We start from the raw sequence: 25,991 nt of genomic DNA, 5'->3' as shown, positions 1-25,991 counted from the left end.
TCTCCTAAAGATTACAGAAGAGCAAGAGCAGTGTCCTTTGGGGAAGTGAGGATGTGTGGCTAATGTATAGAACATACACATCCATCTACCTTGCAGGATTGAGCCAAAACTGTGCACGCATTCACCCCAAGAAAACAAACAGCAGGATTTTACAACTGAAATGTTGGTTTGTCTTCTCATCTATTTAAGAGTGAACCACTGGAACTTGGGGACAAGATGAGTATAATAATATTGCAGCCTATCTGTCCGCTACAGTTGCAGTTTTTCATGACAAGCATTCAAAGTGTTAACTAAAACCATTGAAACAACATACCTGCCATTAAAAACTTGAATCTAGAAGTAATAACTCCATGAGTGTTTTTGCACCTCCAGATGGAATGGCCTTGAATAAATGCTATGAATAGCCATGTTTGCCACTTGCCATTTGCTGTTCTGTTAGTTCTTATGTAGAGTCTCACGATTTTCTCCTTTCTTCTCCTGTCTCTCAATGGATTATTAAAAATCTGAATACCTCACAGATGATGAACCAGCTGGACCAATGTAAGTAATTTATTGGACATTGATTCAGTAGTTTATTTTATATTTGCAGTGTAATCCAATAGAGTAGCAAAGGTTGTGGACAACCAGTGAGTGGAAGTGAGTGTTGTAGTGTAGACCTCCCTAGCCGCACAGTTGGGGCTGACCGACCATTTGATTCCCAGGACAGGCAGTATAATTTTGTTTTTTTCTAACAATATAAAGTGGAATGCCATGCAGGAATAAAGGTTTGCGCATCCTGTATGCTCAAATTGAGAATGCGGGGGGGGGGGGCAATCACCAGTATGTATCAGAGACTTCCAGTCTTGTTCATCATCTCAAGTGGAACTATAGCACAGGTAAGCTGCCAGGCTCCCTCAACAGTTGCATGTGTCCGAGGGAGACGGTACTGCGGGCTCTGAATCTGTCCGAGATAAGCAGAACCTCCTAGAGTTGCAGACTAAGGAGTGACAGGCAAACTGCCCAAATTGGTTAAGGCACAGCACTGCCCATATGTGATCATCTTTTATTTGAGGAGAGACTGTGGTGTTCAGTAGAGAAGAAACTACAGTTTTTACCTTTATAGTCCATAAATCAGAGGGAAAGGTACCTGAAAATTGTATTGTGGGAGTCAAAAGGATTACTCGAAGATCTGTAGGCACTTTATGGAGTGTTCTTATGCATTAGTGTGCAGTAAAATTTCTTCTTACACCAGGGATGGTAGTAAGTGAAAGAATCCCTGTATTTCCATGTGTTATAATTTCAAGAGTTGCTACTTTGAGTTTAACTTTTGTAATGCAATTTTTCCTCCAAAGGAAAACCAACTCTACCAACAATCACAAAGATAAAAACTTGCGCCAGAGAAACACAAATTAAATACTGCTTATAATGTAAGTATGGCCTTCTTTAGAAGTTTTAAAAATTATATTCCAATGAGTGTGCCTCTGTTGACCTTGCTACAGATTCTTCAGTAGTTGGCATCACGTTGTGGGATCTTGGTAGTTCATTTCTGAGCAGCCAATACTGATGGAACAAGTTCTTTCTCTGTCCTTCGTCCAGTGCAGCCACTGGAAAGGAACATTTTCAGCTGTGTTGTTCCACATATCTCTATAAGTGCCATTTCAGAGTATGTGTGGTGTTTTAAAAAGACACTGCACCACTATTTAACCATATCTTTAAAAAGAGGGAAAACTTGTCCCCTTGTGTGGATTATTCCCAGAGGCCAGTTAATTCCACTTTGCTTGTGAGGGCCAGGCAGGAACAGTGGCCGGCACAGCTGGGCTGCAGTGCCTTCCACGTAGGCACATGGAGATCAGAATTTCACACCACATCCCTGAGCATGTGTCTGAACCGAAGCTTTGTTTGATGTGGCACTTAGTGTAGTCTTCAGTGATGGTGCATATTCCCTTTTAATTTCCACATACTGTCTCTTTACAGATCTTTAGGTTCCTGAAACTGGTGGCAACATGACCTGCTAAATTTTCTGCTTGGACCTCTTTGGTTCTCTCCCCTTTCAAGTGAGCAACACCACAACGACTGTCTAAAGCATGCCTTATTTAGCCTTTCCTGTAAGGGTGAACTAGTCAGGTTCATTTTAAACAATGCTTCAGTGTAGAAGGTGTAAACTATTTTGGGCTTGATGTGCTGTGAATGTTGCTTTTTCCCCCCTTTGTTAAAATATTTAAGTAGAAGTGAAAAGGTCCTCAGGATCGGATCGTGCATGCGCCATTTTTTACTTAATGCAGCTGTTAAATTGGCAAAGCTCTAAATTGCACTGCTGCCATCTAGTGAAAACATTTTTGTAAAGTACAGCAAAACCTACAGATATATACAGTATATAAATATATATATATATATATTTATATTTTTGGGGGTGGGAGAAATCCAAAATAAAATAAATGCTTGTTTCATTTTTTAGCTGCTGATATTCATTCCTTATTGTATGTTGTCAGATGAGGAAATTGTGCAGTTCTGGTACATAAAGATGAGTAATATAAACTGAAATCTGTAGTTCTAAGGGCTTAACCTGTGACTTTGGTAAGAAGCTGGAACGCTCCACTGAATGGATATATTGAATTGCAGTATATATGTATGATTGCTTTTTAAGTGATTCTTTTTTGTTAAACCATGTAAATTCTTAAATCCTTTTGCACTGATGTGTTGAACCTTATTGTACATTCAATTAAGGCAAACTTTTATAATTTACCTTTTGTTTTCAATGACCTTGAAATGTTCTCGCATGGTATTCTATGCAACTCGTTCTCCTCCGGGGTTGACACTGTATTTTTCACATTGCTTTAACGGTTGAGTGTAGATTTTCTCGCCCGGCAGGGTTCTCATGCGGTGTGTAACCATAGATGCATGTACTTGTGTTTTGTGTTGAAGTGCAATGATGTATAAAAAAGTGGATTCACCTGTTTTTAAAAATAAAACATTGATAAAAGGTGTTCGGAATAATATTTTTTTTTAATATTTTACTTATTTATTTGACAGAGAGAGAGATCACAAGCAGGCAGAGAGGCAGGCAGAGAGAGAGAGAGGAGGAAGCAGGCTCCCTGCTGAGCAGAGAGCCCGATGCGGGACTCGATCCCAGGACCCTGAGATCATGACCTGAGCCGAAGGCAGAGGCTTTAACCCACTGAGCCACCCAGGTGCCCCCGGAATAATATTCTTTATTCTTGTATCTAATCTTAGGAGGAAGCACTTTTTCAGTGCTTTCAGCTTCCTTTGTTGGAGTGTTAATTTCTCAACCCTGTCAGCTTTTTGAGTTCCTTTTCCACCTCTTCCACAAACGCGGGAAAATTCTGATCCATGAGGCACAAGCGTAGAAAGGGGCCTAACTCTTCTGCGTCCCACGCAGATTGTTCGCAGACCGGGAGCCGCTCCCCTGACACCAGGAGAGACTGTGGGGATTTCAGAAGAGTAGTTTATTAGAGAGTATAGCCAAAAGCAACAGCCTGAATAGAACACAGAAAAACTTTGCTTTAAGGAAGTATTAGGGAAACATACACCAAAAATTAGTGTTTTCTAGCTTTATAGGGTTCCTTTATATGACGTTTCTAAATATACATAGGAAGTGATATCAACTTGTATCCCTATTTCAAATGTATTAATGAAATGATTTACAAAGTTAAGATCAGCACATTTTGTGGACTGATAAAGTTGTCAGTGAATGAAATGCATGAGCTTTGTTCAGCTTTCCCAGACCTCATAGATGAATGGGTGTGAGCAGTTCACCGTGTGGGAAGTGGGTTTTGAATGTAATTAAAGTCACAAACTGACCATCCAAAGGACATAATTAACTCTCATGTCTCTTTCCAGTCTTACTCGTGAAGTTGGACAGGGAGAGGAACATGAAACTGTCACCACAATCAAGAAAACAGGACCTTTCCATACCACTCCCCAGCCCAGAAAATGTCTTCATACCACCTCCACTCTAGTAGTCAAACATTTAACCCCTGGCAAACCACTCATCTCTTTTCCATACCTTGTAGCTTTGCCTTTTCCAAAATGTCACAGATGAGGTCATACAGTGTCAAGCAAGTTTGTCACTTGATGGATTACCATCTGTGTGTCTTTGGTAACTTGCAGTATTTTAAAACCAGGTGAGTAAGTTGCCACTATTTTGATATGAGAGTTCAAATTAAAGTCTACTGGACCTGGCAGTCTGGATGGTGCGGTGACACTGGAGTCCACACATCACGCGAGACTGTGGGCTCCGGCTCTGTGGTGTTCCCTCTGCGCTTGCTGCTTTGACTCCTAACACTCCTCCTAGGTGAGTGGTTTTATCACTACTAACTCAGTCCTAGAACGATGAAGACTTATTTATCCCTTTCTATGGATGGCATGGTTTGGTGTATGTGGATACAACTGATGTTTCCCTAGACACGATCTGTAATAGACATTTACTTTTCTAAATTCAAACTAACTTCTCAGACTCTGCTTCAGGAGAGAACGTGAAAGTAACATGGAGCCCTGCTCTCCAGTGAGAGCCACTGTTAAGAGGTTAGTGTATCTCCTTCCAACTTTTGTTTGTATTCAGGACAAGAAAATCAACCATGCTGCTTTGTAGCCTTTTAAAGACTTACTGTACTGCTAATATTGCTCCATGGCAATAGACAGGGATATGTGTCACTTTTATCGGCTGCATTTTTATCCCGTTTACGGTTATGCCACACTTAAAACCACTTAGTGTCCTATTAGTCAACATTTATGTTGTTTCTGATCTTCTATCTGTGCTCAACACTGTGAAGGGCATCCTTATATGCATGTTTATGTAGTTGAAATGGAATTACAGGTAACAAGACAGAACATAAAATTTGATCTATATGGCTACAACGATTTCTAAAAGTGTCACCCACTTAGACCTTCATGGAATGACTTGTCTAGAAGTTTAGAGCAAACGAATAACCTGTCTGAGCGACCAGCCTGGTGCTCTCTCTTGTTTGTACCTGCTTCCATAATATGTAAATATGCAAATACTTACATATGTATAGTTACTATGTAAATAAATTGGGCTAAGATACACCTTTTATAGCAACTGACATTTCCTGAAGAAGGGTATCACACCGTGCCGTTTCCATGGTTTTTTTGGTGTGGCTCTCCTGTCCTCAGCCTCTCATTCAGTTACCCTCTAGCCACAATGCAAATAGGAGGCTATATACTGGGGCACTATGTAGCCTGATCTGCCGCTGGACAGAGGCGTTTAGATTTGTGTTTGGTTTTGATTTTGGTTTTGTCATAGTTGCTTGAGTTATTAAAAGGAATAGACATGAATTCTTAGTCTTCTTTCCTCTTAAGTTTTTTAGTTCTATGACTGTCCAGGTTAGTTCTATGACTGAGTTAGTAGTGATAAGCCAGACGGAGAAAACACCAGTGTTTTCTGTTTCATACCACTGTTAGCACAGTTCAATAAATACATTTAAAAAGAAAGATGGGCGCCTGGGTGGCTCAGTCAGGAAATGTCCGACTCTTGGTTTTGGCTCAGGTCATGATGTCAGGGTCCTGGGATCCAGCCTGACACTGCTCTGCACTTAGCGTGGAGTCTGCTTGAGATTCATTCTCTCCCTCTCCCCATCCCCTACCTCATACGTGCTCTAAAATAAATTTAAAAAAAAAAATTATCCTTGCATACTGATGATTTCCATGCAGAATTGTATGAAAGTCAGAAGCTGTTAGCCTGACCGTGTGCTGTCCAGCACAGCAGGGAAACACAGTGGGGAGACAGGTCTCCAGGAGCTTCCAGCTGAGTAGGCATCAAGTGACCCCGAATTTGAATGAACAGATTTTGTGGGATTCTTTGGTAATAGCAAACTGCAAGGGGAGGGAGGAATGTCTGAAAGCTAGTCTGTGCGAACCAGGTTGAATCCTCCTGGGTTTCCACACATCCTTAGCTGAGATCGCAGCACCGGAAGTTTGTCCCTACAGAAACCACCATCTGATTCCAAATTCATATTGATATTTGTCTTAGACTAGTTCTCAAATTCCATGTCCAAAATTAAGTGGAAGTACTTCCCTCTACTCTTCCTTTTGGGGAGGTGGTAATTAAATCTGTTATCTCCCACACTGAACCGCTAAGGCCACAGGCACAGCCCACCCTGCCGGCCTTTCCCCAGAGACCGCTCTTCCATCGGCCCAAGAGCCCCCGCTCAGCACCAGCTTCCACACTAGCATCTTAGCTTACTCTTCCACAAGGGGTGACCGCTGGGAAGCAGATTCCTCAGGATCACTGTTTTCATGACCAAGGAAAACAACAGGAAAATAGGCTCTACCTGAGCTAACCGACTCACTGAGATCCTTCCTCCGGAAACACTCGTGCTGGCCGGTCCACATGGCTGCAGCTTCTCTGGCTTCTGGGGTGGCTGCAAGGACATGGCTGCAGTTAGGGGACGAGCTGAATGTAATCACAAATGCCACCGGCCATCACAGGAGTGGCAGCATGTCTGCTTGTGTAAAAAAAGGTCAGTAAAGGGCGTAAAGTCATGACGCATGGAGTCTGCCTGGTTTAAGCTAGGCGAGGGAGTACAGAGTACAGTTTCAGTCTGAGGCTCCCTGCCTTGTGCCTGGTATGTGTTCCTCAGTGTCTGCTACTAGGCTTTTAGGACTTTCCACTGTCCAGCACCACTATGCGCTCCAGACTTTGGAGGCCTAGCTCATGCCCACAAGCTCGTCCCATAGGGCAGGCGACCTGCCCAGCTTCTGGTAATGATTTGTTCCTTTCTGAGAATTATGACTCAAGCAATACATCATCACAGCAGAAAAGCAAACCGGGCGGGGGGGGGGGCAGCACGTGCGGGGAGGGGACACCGTGTAATTTCAAGATAACCATATGCTTTTAATAAGACTTAAAATCTTTTTAGATATTCTAAGAGAATGCGTTCTTCTGAGTAAAATAACAAGGTATCTTCATTCAACAATGTCTGTGCCTACTAGACACTGGGGTGAGAAAGGGAAAGGGCCACAGAGAACAGGGCAGAGCTCCAGCCCTCAAGAACCTACAGCCCAGTGAGAACCCAACAAGTGAAACAGTGATTACAATGCAACCCAAGCGGTGTTGGAATGGAAGCAGGTCTAAGACTTCAGGCTCTTGGTGGGGGGTGAGCTAAAGGGAGGCTCTATGCTAGGTAGGAAGTAGGAGATGCTCCAGAATCTGTGCATTTCACAAGAATCTACAATGTGAGGAGACTGTTCGGGTAGAATACGGGATGTGTTCCAGGCAAATAAAATCCACACAGGGTAGGAGACGGCCCGAGGCCCGAAAGGCTTGGAAGGCTGCTTCTACCTAAAAGCACTGTTTCCAATGCCCTGCCCCCTCCTTCCTAGTCATACACCTGCAGGTCCACCTAGGCTCAGGCCACCTGTGGCTGTTGCACACAGGCGTGCCCACCTGAGGTGTGAGCTGGTGGTGCCTCTGTCATGCTATATCAGTATGTTCTGGCCGCCAGAAGTCGGGGGTGCCAGATTCTGTCTCCTCCTATGTGGTAGCTGACCATCACTGGTCAGTATGTATTCAGAAAAAAAGTACAGCTGGAAGCATCAAAATGGAAGGTAGGGTGACAGGACGTAAGGAACAAAGAGAAAACTAGTCAAGAATACTAAAAATGACAAAAAGGTTAAGGGACTCAAATGAATCAGAAGTCCATAGGTAAAGCCCCTTTCTCTATTCAGTTTCCTCATGTGTGAAAATAAAAGACTCTCATGCCTGGCATGGCACGCCTAGCTCTGGTATGTGATGCTTTCCTAGGATATGTACCAGCTCAGCTCACATCATGTTCCTCAGACAGCTGGGACAGACATCAACCAAATGTGGTGTCGCATAAACACTGAACAGTAGCCAAGTGTGAGGGTAGCACCTGAGGCAAGTAGGGTGGCTCGGGTTTAGACTGTCCTCCACTCAAGTGTGTAGACTTAGAAGATTCTGCGCACACAGTAACTTGCTGTTTGCTTCTTCCAGACTTGTTTTGACAAAGGAGAGTTCACCAGCAACTACCATCCTGTGCCCCTCTCTTCGGGGTGGGCTGGGTTGGCTTAGAAACTCTCAGGTTGAGAAACAGTTAAGCCACAGTTAGCAAAATTACAAGGCTGAGGTAAAGTAAAAACAAAATTCTCTGGGAAATGGACTCAAGAGCTTGAAGTAGAAAGACATGTAATTAATCTCTATCTGCAAAGAAGATAACTATTTCAGACCCCCCCAAATATATATGTATATGCATGTGCATATATATATATATGTGTGTGTGTGTATACACATACACATATACATACATATACATGTGTGTATGTAGTTCTTAGGAAGATGACACACCTGAATACAAGAGAGCAGCATGATGACTAGAACTTGGCCACAGCTTGCAACTCAGATGGATTCTGAGAAAGGGAACATGGTACCACATTTGCACAGCAGCAGCTATGGGCAAACGTGGGAATGTTTTGCCATAAGGAAGACTAGAATGTTCTAGACAGTGCTTCACGATATCTACACTGTGGCAAATTAACCCAGTGGTTTTATCTTGTCTTCTGCTCTGCAGCTTCAGACACTGCATTTTATTATGGCCCCTTTGGAGTTGTGATCCTGGCTAACTAACTGGCACCTGAACTTGTCCATCTGCAAGGGAACAATCTGGGTGGGTAACAGTTCTGACAGTGAAGGTCATGAGTAACATTGTTTAGATGTTTGCCAGGTGTTCTACTACATCTCTGTGTGTATATATACATATACATACATAAACACAGAACATTTCCATCTTGCAGTGTTACAGATGAGGTTCAGGGACTCCTCCTCACACAGCCACTAATAGGGTCAAGATTCCAGTTCCATTTTGATGCCACAGCCCGTGGTCTTTGAACAACATCACATATAACACCAAACTACAGTTTGGAAAGGTACCTGAAGACAGAATCAAGAAAAGGATGAAAAATTTCTAGCCACTTTGCGGATACTTCTACCTAGATACTTGGGACTAGCCTTCAAAATTGGAGCGGTAGAGCCTCCATCTGCTTCTGTAGTTCACAACCCTCAGCCTGTGTTTGCTACTCCATGCTATAGCCTCAGTTTATCTTCTTCTATTCAGATAATTGTGTAGCCTGGTTAATTTCTAGCCTGATGCATCTTCGTTGCCCTTTATAAGGCATTCCAGACTACCCAAATTCTAGGAGCCTATCTGCTTCCTGTCCCATCCCATGCCCTGGGTACCATAATCTGAACTGCATAATGGATCAATGAAATTTACAAAAGAAGATGTTCTATTTAGGGGGCAAAGGATCATGAGCAATAAAGTACTAAATAATAGACCACTCCATCCCATTTAGCGGGAAAGGATTCTTAATACAGTGGGAGCTGATGTGGCAAAATGCCTGAAACTAGATCCAGGGTTTGTAAGAAATGGAGCTTTAGCATGAAGACATCTTCTCAAAGAAGGTCAGACAGAAACAAATGAAGGGAAAGAATTCTAATACAAAATCTTACTTGGCAAACTAAGCACATTCAAGAGGAAGTCAGCACTTGTTCAAAGAAAAAGACCTTACGAAAAATAATGTAAATTTATGTTCACCTTACATAAATTCTGAACCAGAAACTTGGTGGCAAAACAGCAACAACAGGGGCACCTGGGTGGCTCAGTGGGTTAAGCCGCTGCCTTCAGCTCAGGTCATGATCTCAGGGTCCTGGGATCGAGTCCCACACCGGGGGCTCTCTGCTCAGCGGGGAGCCTGCTTCCCTCTCTCTCTCTCTGCCTGCCTCTCTGCCTACTTGTGATCTATCTCTGTCAAATGAATAAATAAAATCTTTAAAAAAAAAAAAACAGCAACAACAAACCATCTCAGTCCAGTGGTTTAAGGGCTCTTACAGGATGAAGGAAAGAAAGTCAGGTTTGGAAAATAATTTCTCAAAGCAGAAAATTAAAAACTCAGCTTGAAACTGGAATTTCATCTCAAGAGCACAGGTAGATGCTTATGCTAACAACATTTGGGATCAGGCCAATGAAATGCTAGAAAATGTCTTTTTTCCAGGAGAAATTCTGAAACAGTGATCCTCCAACTTACGATTCCAAGACCCCTTTACACACAGATAAATTATTGAGGCCTTCAGACAGCCTCTGTTTTGGTTATATATTTCTGATCTGTTAAAAATGGAAATAATTAAAAATACTGAGTCATTTTAAAAAATAAACCCATTATATGTTCTTAGAAATGTCTTTATGAAAAAAAAAAAAACTATTTCCTAAAACAAAAAATGTCATGATTTTGCAAATCTCTGGAATGTCTTGCTTAATGGAAGACAGCTGGACTCTCCTATCTCATTCAATCTGTTGCTCTGGAGAGGTACATGAGGAAACTCTGGCTTCACACAGCTATTTAGGTGGAAAAGGCAGAAGTATCCTAAAACACCCTTTTCAGATAATGGTGGATATTCTTTGATAGAACATTAAAACTCAACAAAAGATAGGTTCTTAAAAGTCAGTTGTAACAGAGAGTCTGAAATCATAGCAATGAACTTGTTACACTTTCTGTTATTAAAACCACGGGACTATTGTGTACACGTTGACCAGATCTCTATCCATGCATGATTTTGGAGCATCGTGGCTTGGTCGCTTGGAAAATACTGGTTCACCGGACTATACAGGTCTTCCAAAATGTTGAAACTTTTTGTCATATAATTATAGCTAAAAAAAGAAACACACCCATGTTCACAAGTAGCACTATCAGAGAAGTCGGCTGGGTCGGGAACTGTGACAGTCCAGCAGCAGATACAAGTTTTTCCAAGATTCCAGTCTTCGCTTGAGAAGCTTATTTCATCACTGTCGATAAATACTATTAGTCTTTTTCCGATAATGACAGACTCACTTCATTTGAGAAAATGCCCACCAAATACCAGGTTCACTTGGGTGGTGAACCTGGGCTGTGGCAGTCTGTCCGCCGTTTCCAGCGCTAACAGCGCTCCAGAGGCGCTCTGGAAGTGGGGCTGGTTCAGGGCGCAGAGGGGCAGCTCAGGCGCCTCCCCACCTCGCTTTCCAGTGCAAGGTGGGTGGGTGAGTTCTCGCCGCCAGTGACTGCGGAGGACTGTGCTGACTCCCTGCACGGTCTGATGTCACTGCCTTGATCTGTGCTAAGGTGACAGTAGCTTTGCTCCATTCTTTTGTCAGGTAATACAGATACAACAATGAAAAGGGCAAATGATGTCATATTATTATAAAAACAAGGATGACTTTATAGACCCCTGAAAAGGGTCTCAGGGAAGAGTCTAGGGACCATACACGTTGAGGTCCACGGTCTACAGTGACACCTAGAACACAGCCGGGACTCCTGGCTGCTCTAATTTCTAGGATGCGAGGTAGCTACAGTGACGATCAACCTTCAATTTAAGTAAGTCACTTAAACTTAGGTACCTTTTAACCTACAAACCAGACAGACTCAACAAATTCCACTGTGATTTTGCCCCCACTCCTCAAAAGAATACCTTGTCAGGTTTCTCCCAAAGCCAACACACTTGCCTACTTACCCCCTGCTGCAGGGGTACATGCTGCACACAGTCCCCTCGGCTTTCACCCGTCAGTGGGCCGGAACTCGGTGGGAGCTCCTGGCCCACTGGGTCGGGCACCTGCACCGGCACGTACTGGGCCAGCTTCTGCACACAGCTGCAGCAGTGTTCCAGCGCCTGCTCCTTGGACCCTCCACTAAACTGCACCCGGAACATCCGGCTCTTGTTCTGTGGGACAAATCCAAAGTTAGCCTTAGTCACCCTTGTCATACACTTCCTTACTGTGCCGTCTTCTAGGGAGTGCTGCCCTTTGCTTGCAGGGGACAGGTGTGGACAAAGGATTAATTACTCTAGATTGTTCTTGTGGGTAGAGAAAAGCCACTAATTTCCTTTCTTCCCCCTTTGGGGAGCCACTCCTACTAAATTCATCTCCTTCAGGGAACTGACACCAGCAGCAATGGAAACGCCCATATCATGAAGACCAGGAAAGTCACAACTGACTGCAGTAAAAGATCAGTGTTTTGTCTTACTTTGGAATAAAGATTTCATAGCTTCTTATTTCTTAGGTGGAAAATCAGTGATGGCTCAACCAAATTTTTCTAAACCTAAGTATATAAAAGAGCAAACCAGGGAGATGGCATTCAACCAGTGAAGCTGACCAACAAGACAGGGGAACAGGAGACAGGCAGATGCGAAGAGTGAGTGCACAGTTGTAATCTGCAGGGCTCTAGATCCAGAACGAAGCTAGACTACACACAGATCCCGTGTTGCCTCTCATCGGCTGTATGAGTTCTTCCATTCCTTGGCAGATCAGCTAATGTGGGAGAGATGCAGTTAATGTTGTAAAAGTTTGACAACTACATCAAACTTATTTGATTGTAAGTTTAAAAATAGAACTGTATTGTAATAGTAACAACAAAAATAAACCCATTATTTTAGTAGAAGTAGCTTCCTGTTTTGGTAGTCTAGTATTCTGCCTAGTTTAGAGGGGCTGATACGTACCAGACAGGGGTATGTACGGTGTGCCTTTGTTCAGGTCCTTCTTTAAAGTTATCCAGATGCTAACTTAGCAGAGTGACAGTACTTTCTATTTATTAAATACATGAATCACTGCTAATGGGAGAATGTTTCCAACCACAGCTAACAAAATCCTTTTGAGTTCCTACAGGCAAAAATCCCTTGGTTTGTCTGTTCCCAATTGGTACTATTTAAATTTTTTAGATAAAGCCATTAGGCAAAACCACATGATTACATTACAGAAAAGTCTGGGCATGTCTAAGTGATGAGGAGGTATTGTGTTTAGAAGAATGGATACTGCTCGGGATGCCTGGGTGGCTCAGTTGGTTAAGCAGCTGCCTTCGGTTCGGGTCATGATCCTGGTGACGTGGGATTGAATCCCACATCGTGCTCCTTGCTCGGCAGGGAGCCTGCTGCCTGCCACTCTGTCTGCCTGTGCTTGCTCTCTCTCTCTCTGATTAATAAATAAATAAAATCTTTAAAAAAAAAAAAAAAAGAATGGACACTGCTTCCACTTGACTGCCACTGTTGGGTTCTCTTCATTTTGTAATTCATTTAATCTTTTTCCTAAGTGTAAAATAATCCATTATCACTACCCTTACAACAATGAAAAAATACGAAAAGGGAATACTCTAATATATACTTATCTGAGAACATATACACGCACTTATGCATCGTGGGTTATGTATTACAGGGATATGTTGGACTATACTACTGTATATTAATAAGGAACATAAATCTAGAAGTTTAGGGGCACCTGTGTGGCTCAGTGGGTTAAGCCTCTGCCTTCAGCTCAGGTCATGATCCCAGGGTCCTGGGATCGAGCCCCACATCAGGCTCTCTGCTCAGCAGGGAGCCTGCACCCCCCACCCCCGCCTGCCTCTCTTCCTGCTTGTGATTTCTAATAAATAAATAAAATCTTAAAAAAAAAAAAAAGAAGTTCATTGTTCTTAATGACTGAAGAGTAGTCCTTTATTTATCTGGCCCCCTAATGACAAACATTTAAGTTATTTACAGCCTTTTGTCCTCTTATAAACAACAGAGCTGTGGTAGGCATTCTTCTACAAATTCGCCTGGTCAAAAGGTCTTGGTATTTTGGTACCATGCCTAACTGCTCCGAACAAGATACTATCAGTTTATGCCCACTGTGCCCTCCACACTGGAGATTCTTACTCTTTTAAACTTTTTTTACTCTACTAGGTTAAGACAGACTTTTTATTGTAGAATTTCATTTCTTTGATTACAAATAAGGTCAAATACTTCTACTTATTAGTCCCCTGTATTTTTCTTTTCTGGATTGCATATTCATTTCCTTAGATATTTTTCTCTCGGATGAATAATCCCCAAATTGTCAAGAGAAAATAAAACCTGATTTTCCCTGAGGAAGGAGAAAGACCTGATAAGAGACCTATACATTCCATTTTCGGTAATTCTAGGAGTCTTTTTTGTGAAATTGAGATGCTTTCCTGTTTACAATTAATAAGCCGTTTCTAGCTTACCCTAAACTCTATATGAAGACCTCTGTATTAGCTATTCCCATTCCGACTCTGTAATTATCAAATCTTTGACAAGCAATCACATTAAAAATTGTACCTCGGGGCTGGACAAAAGGCTATGTACAGAAACAGACAATTATTAAGTGCATCAGCCGGGCAACGATCTCATACCAATCATGCAGGTTTAGAGCTATCTGTATGTGAGTGTGCATAAGGAGGAGTCTGGACAGTTAGGGTTTCTTTAGAATGCAGTTCCAAGAATGATGGGGTAAGCTGTACGGGTGACAGCCTAACTGAAGCCTTGCTCCAAGTTTGCTTCTGTAAAATTCTCAGAGAGAATTTGAGCTTATCATCTGAAGCCAGAAATATCACCTCAGTGCATGCAGACCCAAGATAAAACTGAGGTGCATCAGGAAAAAATGTGACAATGAGCTACATCGCCATCCCATGTCCTCAATGCCACGGGGTGCCACGAAGGAAAAGCTGCCACCAGGTTAACAAAAAGGACTCCTGGGTTGAAAATCTTGATAAGACTTATTCTTATGCCATAATTAAAAGTGAGAAAGGGCTCCTTGTGGTGAAATGAAAAGTTTTCAAGTATATGCCAACAGCCATGAGCTGGCCTAAATATACAGTCTATCATCTAAGAAGATTAGCGCAAAATGACTATGTTTTAAGTGATGGTTTACATGTTGGGTGGTTCTCCCCTACTTCAGAACGCTTAATTTCAAGGTATTACAATAAGCAGAAAACTCCCTTCACACAGACGCCTTAAGGAAACAAAAGTAAAGGCCAAGGGCTTGTCTCTGGACACTGATCATGTACTCACAACAAAGTCAGGCTCTACCTTCTGGGAGGCATTGTGCTCAGTAAATTCTGACTCACAGGTATGAAGAGCATCTGCGTTTGGCGATTGTCATACAAGCTCTCTGGCTGATGTCATAAAGTACCAGCACACATGTAAGACGTGGGTCTGGTTAGCGCTACATGGGAGGAGAGCCAAGGAGACACAAGGCCTCATCAACCTGCTGGGTTTTCCTGCTGGTTTTAGATTCCTTGCCCAGACCTGTTTGTATAAAGTTTCTCATCACCACTAGGACCCCCAACCAAAGCAGTTTTCCCCACCCCTGGTAGAGAATTCCTCTGCCATAGAAAAGGAAGGAGAGGGGAGTACACAAGAAAGGACTGAATGAGTGAAGGGGCTTCAACACGTTCTTTGATTTTTTACTTTGCAACCAAGATGCAATACTCCAAAATCATGAAAACAGGATTCAGTGAGTTCCTGGGGGTAAAGAGGAGAGTGGTTTGTTCATTCCTTTAAACCAAACTCCCTGCAGATAGGTAACTAAATGTTGACTGCTAGCCGATTAACCTGGAGCATTTATATCAGAATTACTGGGAAAAAAAAAAAAAAAAGAAGAAGAAGAAGAAGCCCAATTTGCAAATAAGCAGAACTTAATCTGCTTATTTCATCCAGAGAGAAAAGAAATACAATCTTTTATTTACCCACAGGATTTAAGCTATATTTAATTGCTGTTAACAGAATGAAAACTTTATTTTCAAAACACTTCTTCCATTTGCTAACTTAATGGTGTTACACAACACTTGGTTAACTAAAAGTTATCCAAGGCAAGAAACACCAGAGATACCCTTTTCTAGATAAGGCCAAAAAAAAAAATCTGTTGGTTCAGTAGTATTATACCAAGCCAACAGATCACAAAAAGGGGGTCAGGCGGGGGGGAAGACATGATCTTGAAAAGGTATCAAAAATATTTTGATAAATCAATTTAATATGTAATCCTGATAAAAGTATTAGTAAATAAAATTTAACTGAAAGACTATCTCCCTTACATGGTAAAGAATATCTGATCAACAGCTAGAAATGTTCTTTAAAGATTTTATTTATTTATTTATTTGACAGAGAGAAATCACAAGTAGACGGAGAGGCAGGCAGAGAGAGAGAGAGAGAGGGAAGCAGGCTCCCCGCCGAGCAGAGAGCCCGATGCGGGACTCGATCCCAGGACCCTGAGATCATGACCTGAGCCGAAGGCAGCGGCCCAACCACTGAGCCACCCAGGCGCCCGCTAGAAATGTTCTTAACGTCTAAACACAACTGTCCATTCAAGTCAACAAGAGGTCAAGGATGATGGTATAACCACAGAATTTGTGTTCTGAAAGGTCTAGGTAATTCAGTAAGATGAGAAAAGTATAAGTATATATAAGTTTAAACTATTGGGAAAAATAAAATTGTCATTGTAGATTATAAATCACTTTCCTAGAAATTAAAAAATTAACAAATCAGAGTTAATAAAAGTTTGGTTGGAAGCCAAATTTCAACTAATTCAGAAAAAGTCCAATAATAAGCAGCTAGAAATCTCTTTGGGATAAAGAATACCATTCACAGTAACAGTGGGCAAAAGGATCTTAACCTTAAATATTTCTAAAATCTACATCTATATGACTTATATACATATATATAAATCACATATATATATATGTGTGTGTATATATATATATATATATATATATATATATATATATATATATATATATGGAGGTGATTCACAGAACAAATACAGATGGCTAACAAATACACAAAAAAGGTTCATTCCCATTAGTTACTGAAGAAATGCAAATTAAAGGAAGATGTTCCTTTCTGCCAATCAGACTGGAAGCTAGCTTTAAAATTTAAATTATATCCCCCTATTGGAAAGAATTTGGATAAATGAGCATTCTTAAATTCACTAGTGCTATAGAAATGGGGTGACTTATAGAGAGGGCACTTTGACAAAATAAATACACATCCTTCCAGGACTCCTATCTCAAGAACCCTGTAAATAAATCCTTATGAAAATCAAAACATTTTTATAATAGTTGAAAACTTGGGAATTAGCTGAATCATGTTGAATGCAAACAATAAAATGCTATGTAGCCCTGAAGAATCACATTTTCAAAGACTAAGAAGGTCGTCACTCAGGATCGTGTTCCTGCTGTCATGTTCCATGACAAGACAGCAGGAACAAAGCACTCCGTGTAATACAAACCCAAAGGTATAAATTATCTGTGCGACAGACACTGTTCACTGCCATGAGCAGACATATATGAGAGGCTGAGAAAGCTAAATGCTCATTTTGCTAATGTCAGCAAATTGAGACAGGCCACATTACACTGTTCCGGTCCATGAGACTTAAGAAGACCTATTCTTTTGTGGAAAGAAGCTGTACAGGAAAGTTCCTGTACAGCTGTACAGGAAAGTTTTTGCTTTCCTTATGAAAGGGACAGAAGAAGCTGGTTTTCTTGAATAGAAATTCGGTCGAGCTACAGCAGCCATTTTGTAAATGCGAGGGAGAGGCCAGGGGAATTGCAAAGATGTTGACTTTGGAACTGTGAAATTGCTGAGCCGATGCTAGCAACTGCCTGTTTCTGGATTTGTCATCTAGTAAAAAAATAAATTAAATAAATAAAATAAACCCTTCATTTTGGGGGCCATTATGCCTGGATTTTCTGTCACATGCATTTGAATGCTATCCTAACTGAAAGAATATGTCATGTAAGAACTTCAAAATGTTAGTAATAATTATTTTGGAATGGTCCAGTTGCTTGGTTTTTATGTTGTTCTTCATAGTTCAAATTTTTAACAGTAATATATATCAGGAAAAAACTTAAAAACTTGGTGTAACTTTTATTTTTTTTTTAAGATTTTATTTATTTATTTGACAGAGAGAGATCACAAGTAGGCAGAGAGGCAGGCAGAGAGAGAGAGAGGAGGAAGCAGGCTCCCTGCTGAGCAGAGAGTCCGATGCGGGACTCGATCCCAGGACCTTGAGATCATGACCCAAGCCGAAGGCAGCGACTTAACCCACTGAGCCACCCAGGCGCCATTGGTGTAACTTTTAAAAGACATATATAGTTGACTGCAGAATGAGAGGTGAGGGGTGCTGACCCCTGCACAGTTGAAAGCCCAAGTAAGACTTAATGACTCCCCCAAAACTTAGCTATTTGTAGCCTACTGTTGACAGGAAGCCTTATTGGTAACACGAACAGTCGATCAACCCACTTTGTATGTTACATCTATTATATACTGTATTCTTTTTTTTTTTTTAAGATTTAGTTTATTTATTTGACAGAGAGATCACAGATCACAAATAGGCAGAGAGGCAGGCAGAGAGAGGAGGAAGCAGGCTCCCTACCAAGCAGAGAGCCTGATGGTGGGGCTCAATCCCAGGCCCCTGGCATCATGACCTGAGCCAAAGGCAGAGGCTTTAACCCACTGAGCCACCCAGGTGCGCCTATATACTGTATTCTTAAAATGAAGTAAACTAGAGAAAAGAGAATGTTAAGAAAATCAGTAGGAAGAGCAAATACATTTACAGTGTTGTACAGTATTTATCGGGAAAAAAAAATTCTGTGTATCTGCAGACCTGCGAGTTCCCTTTGGCAGTCTGGTGAAACCAGTGGACCACTTCTCAAAACATTTGCAATCACATAAAATATATTAGATTATAAAGGAAACCAATTATCCTGAAGTAGGCTACTACAATATTAAAACACTAATTTGTGAACTAACAGTATATATGCTCATTAACATAGGCAATAAAAAGATCTAACAGCAGGCCTAATTACCACCATAATTCTGCGGCAGTGCTGAGCACGGCTGACATTGAAGCTCCCAGAAACAACCACGATGTGGTGAAATTAGCTGATTTCTATTGATGCAAAGATCTAATACGACTGTGTCTGATGCCAACATTCATAATGGAAGGAAATATTACCTACTTGGTGAATGTTATCAGATTGGTTTTTTTTATAGTTATTTCTGAAAGAAAATAATCCAGGTGATTAGACTGTATGTGTCTTTGATGAGAATCATTCTTGATGTTTAATGCAGTCAGAAAGCAAATAAAAGGGATTTTTTTTACTATTAAAGAGGGAAAACGAAAAGACATTCTCAGAAAAGCATTCAAAAATAGTGAGACAAACAATGACATGTCCCGCGTCCCCCCAGCGTGTGCCTGGGGAATGGGGCACGGCTGGGCCGCCGCTGTGTCAGATGGGCACTGACAGATCAGTCAAAGCCCTAGGTCCTCAACAACATCCTCTAACTGACGGGCTGCTGCCTTCCTGCAGCCCGAGGTTCACATTCTGCTCAGAGGGCAAGTCTTTCAACATACGTGATCTTCCCGGTTCCATTTCACCTACAAAGAGAAGCTCCCACACTCACCCTCCCTGTGCACACTTAGATGAGAAGGGTATGATCTTTCGCTTAAAACAGTTGGCCACGGGGCCTCTTGCCTTTATTGTTGTTCCAAATAACAGACAATCCATGCGTCTCACAATCTTCAACCAGTTCTTGCTCCCAATGAGTGAAAACCCTTCCTGAAACAAAACAATTAAGCACAATTAGCTATAGAAGCAAAAAGGGACAGGAAGAACAGCTCTGGAGCAGCTGCCTCCTATTAGAAAGTTGTACATTCATTCCGAAAGTAAGCACAATATAGAAATGGCTCAATTTCACCGGCTGCCAAGGATGACCCTTCCAGTAAGTCCCTGAGCCCAGTGCTCTGCCTGCCTGACCCACAGTGAGAGTCTCAGCTTTCACGGCTTCACCTTTTCATATTGAAAATCAATGAAATACTAAAGCAAATGTCCACAGTCATAGCTGTTGTAAAATACATCTCTGGATTTGCCAAAATACAAGCTTATGTTCCTGAAAGCTAAGGGTTTCCAATATACTATTAGCTTGTCTGACAGATCTCAAACTACACAGTGAGAGTTCTCTTCGTGAGAATCTTATTTTGAGATTCCTATGAATGGAAAAATTGACGCAACTTGTTTTTGGATGCTGAATGTCTCGTTCTTCACTTCAGTCTGGGGAAAAAAAAAAAAAGGGAGAGAGGGCAGTAGAGGGCACACTAGCCTCAAAAGAGAGACAGCAGTTAGAGCCTAATGGTAGAAAGATGAACTGTCTGCAGCTTATTAATAATCAAGTAAACAGAATTGGCTGTTGAACCACTGTGTACACTCATAAGCTCCAATTATGTTGTCAGTGGATTTCCTGGTTTAGGAAGCCCCTGAAGTGAGAATGTGTTCAGCACTCAGTAAAACTGATCCTGGGAACCAAACCAAACTAAAGAGATGGAAAGGCTGTATGTACGTGAATCCTGCTTGCCTCCTGCCCACCTCCCTTGTCTCCCTTATACTGTTCATGCACTGCAGCCAGGGGAGGCTGCTGAAGGGATCTGAGGAGGAATTGGAAAAAAACTCCAATAATTAGAAAACAGAAGAAAATGTCATCCCTTATAAATACAAACCCTCCTGGCCTCTCTCTTCCTAAGTCTGTCTACAGAGAAACCACAACTTCCAAAGAAATTTAGAGCCTGGGAAAACTGGATGTTAATTCCTCCGCATTTTCATTTAAAAAAGAAAAAGAGTCACTTCTAAAATGTTCATTGTAAGAGTTTTGTCATTAATACTGTTTTTTTTAAATGAAAAAAGAAGTTAGGCAAACCATCTGTGATTTCTTCTTAAAACTCTCAGAATTGGCAAAAAAAGAAATGCATTCACTATTAGATCTTCCAAACATGTGTGTAGCGTAAAATGTCAGTATGCAAGGACCCTGGCACTTCACACACATTACTGGCAGAAGCACAACTGCTACAACTCTTTTTTTTTTTTTTTTAACTTTTCAGACTCTTTATTGTTTTATTTTTACCTTTAACCTTAAGGCAAAGACTGATGGGAAATTTCAGTTTTCATACAATGCCAGGTAAGGTTTTTCCCATTTTTTAAATTTCAAAATACATTTAAGTTATTTAAAAATAATTTTCAAAATGACAGAATGTGCTGGAAAGAAGAAAATAAGGATTACAGCATGGAAAATATGGCCACCAAGACATGGAAGTCCCCAAGAAGATGACCAGATAAGAGCAACTGATCTTCACATACATCAAAAGATACAAAGTCCTGATGTTGATGTTTAAGCCATTTTAGTGGTAAACCTGTCTTCACAACAAAGCTATTTAAAAGGGTACAACTCTTTTTTTTAAGTAGGCTCCCTGCTGGGCATGAACTCACACCCAGTGCAGGGCTTGAACCCACAATCCTGAGATCAAGACCTGAGTAGAGTCAGATGCTTAACCAAATGAGCCACCCAGGTGTCCCCAAACTGGTGCAATTCCTATAAAGGGTAATTTGTCAGGATCAACATTACAAGTTTAATACTCTTTAACCCGGCAACTCCCATCCTGGGAATTCATTTCACAGATCCACCTGCGCGTGTGTGAAGTGATGCAAGGCCAGGCTATGGATTTCCGCATTTTTAACAGTGAAAGACTAGAATCAAGTCAAGTATACATCAACAGTGGACTGGTTAAACAAAATATGGTACTCTTTACAGCAGTATCCAACTGTAAGAAATAATAAATGCTCTATATCAGTGCTATTTAGTAGAAATATAATTTGAGCCACATATAATTTTTAATTAATAGCCATATTTTAAAAATAAAAGTTGGTAAAATTTAAATATTTTGTTTAACTTCTATGTCAGAAATGTTATTTCTACATGTAACTGTTATTTCAAATTTAACACTGTAAAACATTAAGGTAATATCAAAATAGAGAATGTAAACTAAGTCTGTGACCCCCATGTTATTGTACGCAAATACTGCATCTCAATTTGGAAACTATTTTTGATGGTTAAAGTGGAATGTCATTCCACCAAAATAACATTTAATGGGAACATAAGTTACACTGCTTCCATTTTAAAATTCAACTTTAAACTAAATTTAAACTTCTGGCTTTCATCCCCCAGCCACATTTTGAGCGCCCAGTAGCCCTGCACGGCCAGCCTGTTGCTACCTTCTCAGGGCAGTTCTGTGTTGATCTCCATAGTATACTGTTCAGCAAAAAGCAAGCTACACAGCAATGCCCATAAGATGCCACCTTCTGTATAAGAAAGGGAGGACACATGCAATGTATATTCTTATTATTTGCTTGCATTTACGTTAAAGAGAAACTGGAATGATTAGTACACATGAGACTAATAAAAATAGCTATCTGTAGGGAGTGGGAGGAACAGTGCAAATGAGGGCAGGGGTTAGAGGAAGATTTTTTATTTTGTCTTTATGTTGCTTTCAGTTCTGAACCACATAAGCCTATCCCGCATATATATGGGAATCTCTGTGAAAACAAGATACCCATTCCACCATGGCAAAAACTCAAGGGAGAGGTGGAAGTGGGACCTAAAGAGATGGTAAGTCCATGGGAACTCTGTACTATCTTTACAACCCTTCCGCAAATCAAAAACTATTCTAGAATAAACAGCTGATTAAAAAAGAAAAGAAATGAATGGCTTTTGGCCCTGGTCAGATCTCACGTCTTCCTGTCTCTGGTCCAGTTAGAGCTCTCTAGGACATCTCCACTGGACAGCGCAACAGATCTCACCATGTGAGCATGCCCGGCTGCATCCAGACAACTGTCCTCCAAACGCTGTCACTCCTGCGTGGTGCTGCCTTGGTGAATGGTGTCACACATCCTCCCCTTGCACCCAGCCTATCACCAGGCATCATGCTCACCTCCTCCTTTCCTCACTCCTCCCTCAACACCATGAAATCTTCAAGTCTCAGAGATACCATCCCCAAAGAGCTTCTCCACCTGACCATTCCCCCCATGTTCACGGCCACTGCTCCATTAGACCCCCGCCAGTTGTCCCCAGAATCCCCGCACTATCCTTAGAACTAGTGCCCCTTCCTCCAGGCCTAATTTCTCCATCCATCTGTGCTACCACCAGAGCAGCCTTTATAAAACAAAAATCGGATGAAGTCACTCCCTTTCGATGCCACCATCTCATCTCTCCCTCACCCCTTGCAAGAAACACCTGCAGGATAGAGTTCAAATTCCTTGCTGCATATAAATATCTAACATTTGGCTTCTCTGCTTTTTATGCCTGATTATTTCCTTCGACGCTCATATAAACGCTGTATTAGAGCCATGTGAAACTCCCTGCAGTTCTGCAAATGTGCCATGCTCCTCACACCTGCATTTTCTTCTGCAGCTCATTCCTGAAATGGCTTCCTTTTTCACTGATTTTTGAAAACCCAGTTTATCCCAAACATCCCCCACAAGACAAAGTTGGCTGACCTCTCAGAATCTATGCTCTCACAGGATCTTGTACTTACCTCCTAACTGACTATATTTCAGAGTGAGGAAGAACCCCTGGGCAGGCAAGGCAGGTTCTTGAATGTGTCTTATTACTCACCCAGCAACTAGCACAATGTTTAGCAAATGCTACTGGCTCTGCCCCAGCGGCCATTCCATTTAGGACTCTGTGCAGTGGCCACCTGGAGAAAGGTGTGGTCTCCTTCTTGGCAACATTTTTTTTTTTAAGATTTTATTTATTTATTTGACAGAAAGCAAGAGAGCACAAGCAGGGGGAGCAGCAGAGGGAGAAGGAGGCTCCCTGCTGAGCAGGGAGCCCAGTGAAGGAACTCGAGGCAGGCTCCATCCCAGGCCCCTGCAATCACGACCCCAGCCAAAGGCAAATGCTTCACCAACTGAACCCCCCAGGCACACTTGACAGCATCTTATTTGAGACATGTTAGGGCTCTCTTCATCAATTCGTCCAAACCATTTTGCCTTCAAACTCTGTATATCTTTTCTCTCTGTTTGCCTAATTAACCTCTGATCACTGTTCATTTCATCCCTAATCTCACTTAGGTGAGCCTATTAGACCCCCCCTCCGGCATCCTTCACAGTCGTCGTGCATCCGCAAGGCTTGTTTGCTTTAAGTCTGTTTTCCCCTTGACTGGAAGCCCCATGCAGGCAGGGGCTCTGATCATTTTGCTCCCTACTGAACATATACCACCTATTACAGCGTTTGACCCTAGCAGCTGCTTCAATAAGTCGTCAGTGAATGCAAGAATGAAGCTCTTTATTAAAATTAACAGAGTATTTCAAGGCGGTACTTCTTGGGAACAATGAGGCCCATGCATTTATTACCTGTCCAATGATACAGAACATCTAACTTTTATTTGACTTATTTCAATCTTGTTGAAGATTCAAGACGAGCTTTTTCATCCTAATACTTTGGGATTTAGTAAAGAAGTCTCTGTACCTAACCACTTGCCATTAATATATTCCGAGATTTTAATAATTCATCGCCCGGTCTCTGAAAATCCACCTCTTTGAATCTCCTCTAAGGCTTATCCATCTGGCAAATTCAGTTTAGCTCAGCTGATGGCTCCTCTCAGCAGCCTCTCCTGACTTGCTCAGAGAGACAAGCATCCCTGTTCTGTGCACCTACATCAACTGTACCAGCTGCTACTGAAGACTCACTCACCATCCCTGGGCTCCTACTATGAATGAGCACTGTGCTACGGGTTAAAAAAAAGACACAGAAGCCACCCAAGGGCAGGAAGAATTTAGTAGAGACACCCAAGGGCTCTCCCCCTCAGGACACTGTTCCCTCACCTGGTCAAAGTCACTGCTGCTGCTGAGAGTCTGCCATATCTCTTCAAAGTGATGGGATGGAAAATGGCTGGGAATTAACAGTACAAGGTAGGAAGAGAAAGAGAGTGGAATACTCTGGAAAATACCAAATTTACCATCAACTAAAAGGACAGGAGCCAAAAAGTTATGTCTGAGAGAGAGGCATGTGGAAGCTAAGGAGAATGAGACTTTCAAGTAGTAAACAGTTGAGGGTCTTAGGTAATGGACAGGGATGGAGTGAAAATAAGACCTATAAGATGCCCAGAATTCAGCAGGTGGGAGGTGCTACATGCTACCATGTCTGTGTACACGTCTGTCATTCTAACTCACTCTCCCTTCTAGATCCCACTTCACTGCAAACTCCATGAGAGCAAGAACTGTGGTGTACCCATCTTTGTATTTTGCATGTCTCTTGAATAAGAAAAGGAGTGCCATGGCTAAAGACAAGGGCAACAACAGCAAAAAGGAACTTCTGGGACTTCATCAAGAGAAAACGCTTTTGCACAGCAAAGGAAATAGTCAACAAAACCAAGAGGCAATTCACAGAATGGGACAAGATATATATCCAAGATCTATATAGAACTCATCCAACTCAACACCCAAAAAACAAATAATCCAGTCAAGAAATGGGCAGATGACTTGGACAGACACTTCTCCAAAGAAGACATATGAATGTCTAAAAGACACATGAAAAAATGTTCAACATCACTAGCCATTAGGGAAAATCAAATCAAGACCACACTGATATACCACTTTACACCAGTAAGAATGGCCAAAATTAACAAGACAGGAAACCATAAGTATTTGCAAAGATGAGGAGAAAGGGGACCCCTCTTACACTGTTGGTGGGAATGCAAGCTGGTATAGTCACTCTGGAAAACAATATGGAGGTTCCTCAAGACATTAAAAACAGAGCTACCCTAGACCCAGCACTATTAAATATTCACTGCAAAGATATAGACGTGAAAAGAAGGGGCAAGGGCACCCCATATTCAGAGCAGCAATGTCTATAACAGACAAACTGTGGAAGGAGCTAAGATGTCCTTCAACAGATGAATGGATAAAGATGTGGTTCATATATACACGGAATATTACTCAGCCATCAGAAAGGATGAATACCCACCATTTGCCTCGACCTGGATGGAACTGGAGGTGATTATGCTAAGCGAAACAAGTCAAGCAGAGAAAGACAATTATCATATGGTTTCACTCATATGTGGAACATAAGGCGTAGTGCAGAAGTCCACAGGGGAAGGGAGGGAAAACTGCATGGGAAGAAATCAGAGAGGGAGAAAAATCACGAGACACTCTGGACTCTGGGAAACAAACTGAGGGTTACAGAAGGAAGGGGGATTAGGGAAGGGGGTAACTGGGTGATGGGTATTCAGGAGGGCACATGTTGTGGTAAGTGCTGGATGTTATAAGCAACTAATGAATCACTGAACACTACATCAAAACTAATGATGTATTATATGCTGGTTAACTGAAATAGAGTGCCAATT

The 25,991-nt window shown here is 41.7% G+C and overlaps 2 protein-coding genes and 1 long non-coding RNA gene across 6 annotated transcripts in view; 2 read left to right on the top strand and 1 right to left on the bottom strand.

Moving 5' to 3' along the window:
* The window catches only part of NPTN (neuroplastin), a 70,395-nt gene extending 67,432 nt beyond the window's left edge, over nucleotides 1–2,963 (top strand). For both annotated transcript variants that reach the window (XM_082735792.1, XM_082735793.1), the window contains 3 exons: nucleotides 519–540; nucleotides 1,332–1,406; nucleotides 1,954–2,963. In XM_082735792.1, the coding sequence (XP_082591918.1) occupies nucleotides 519–540; nucleotides 1,332–1,392 (83 nt within the window). In that variant the 3' untranslated portion in view covers nucleotides 1,393–1,406; nucleotides 1,954–2,963. The remainder of the gene's footprint in view (nucleotides 1–518; nucleotides 541–1,331; nucleotides 1,407–1,953) is intronic.
* Nucleotides 2,964–2,975: 12 nt separating this feature from the next.
* REC114 (REC114 meiotic recombination protein) overlaps nucleotides 2,976–25,991 on the bottom strand; it is a 106,781-nt gene continuing 83,765 nt past the window's right edge. For 2 of the 3 annotated variants that reach the window (XM_082735796.1, XM_082735798.1), the window contains 4 exons: nucleotides 19,297–19,380; nucleotides 11,513–11,719; nucleotides 6,288–6,377; nucleotides 2,976–3,419 (listed from right to left, as the gene is read on the bottom strand). In XM_082735796.1, the coding sequence (XP_082591922.1) occupies nucleotides 3,255–3,419; nucleotides 6,288–6,377; nucleotides 11,513–11,719; nucleotides 19,297–19,380 (546 nt within the window). In that variant the 3' untranslated portion in view covers nucleotides 2,976–3,254. The remainder of the gene's footprint in view (nucleotides 3,420–6,287; nucleotides 6,378–11,512; nucleotides 11,720–19,296; nucleotides 19,381–25,991) is intronic. The other variant, XM_082735797.1, reaches the window with a different exon arrangement.
* Nucleotides 9,774–11,754, top strand: LOC309867233. Its single transcript, XR_014313053.1, has 2 exons — nucleotides 9,774–11,004; nucleotides 11,072–11,754. It is a non-coding gene; the product is annotated as an uncharacterized lncRNA (long non-coding RNA).

This window comes from Mustela nivalis (assembly GCF_964662115.1).
Source record: "Mustela nivalis genome assembly, chromosome: 6".
Taxonomy (NCBI): domain Eukaryota; kingdom Metazoa; phylum Chordata; class Mammalia; order Carnivora; family Mustelidae; genus Mustela; species Mustela nivalis.
The sequence above is the reverse complement of the archived record's forward strand: the minus strand, read 5'-3'. Positions and strand labels throughout refer to the sequence as shown.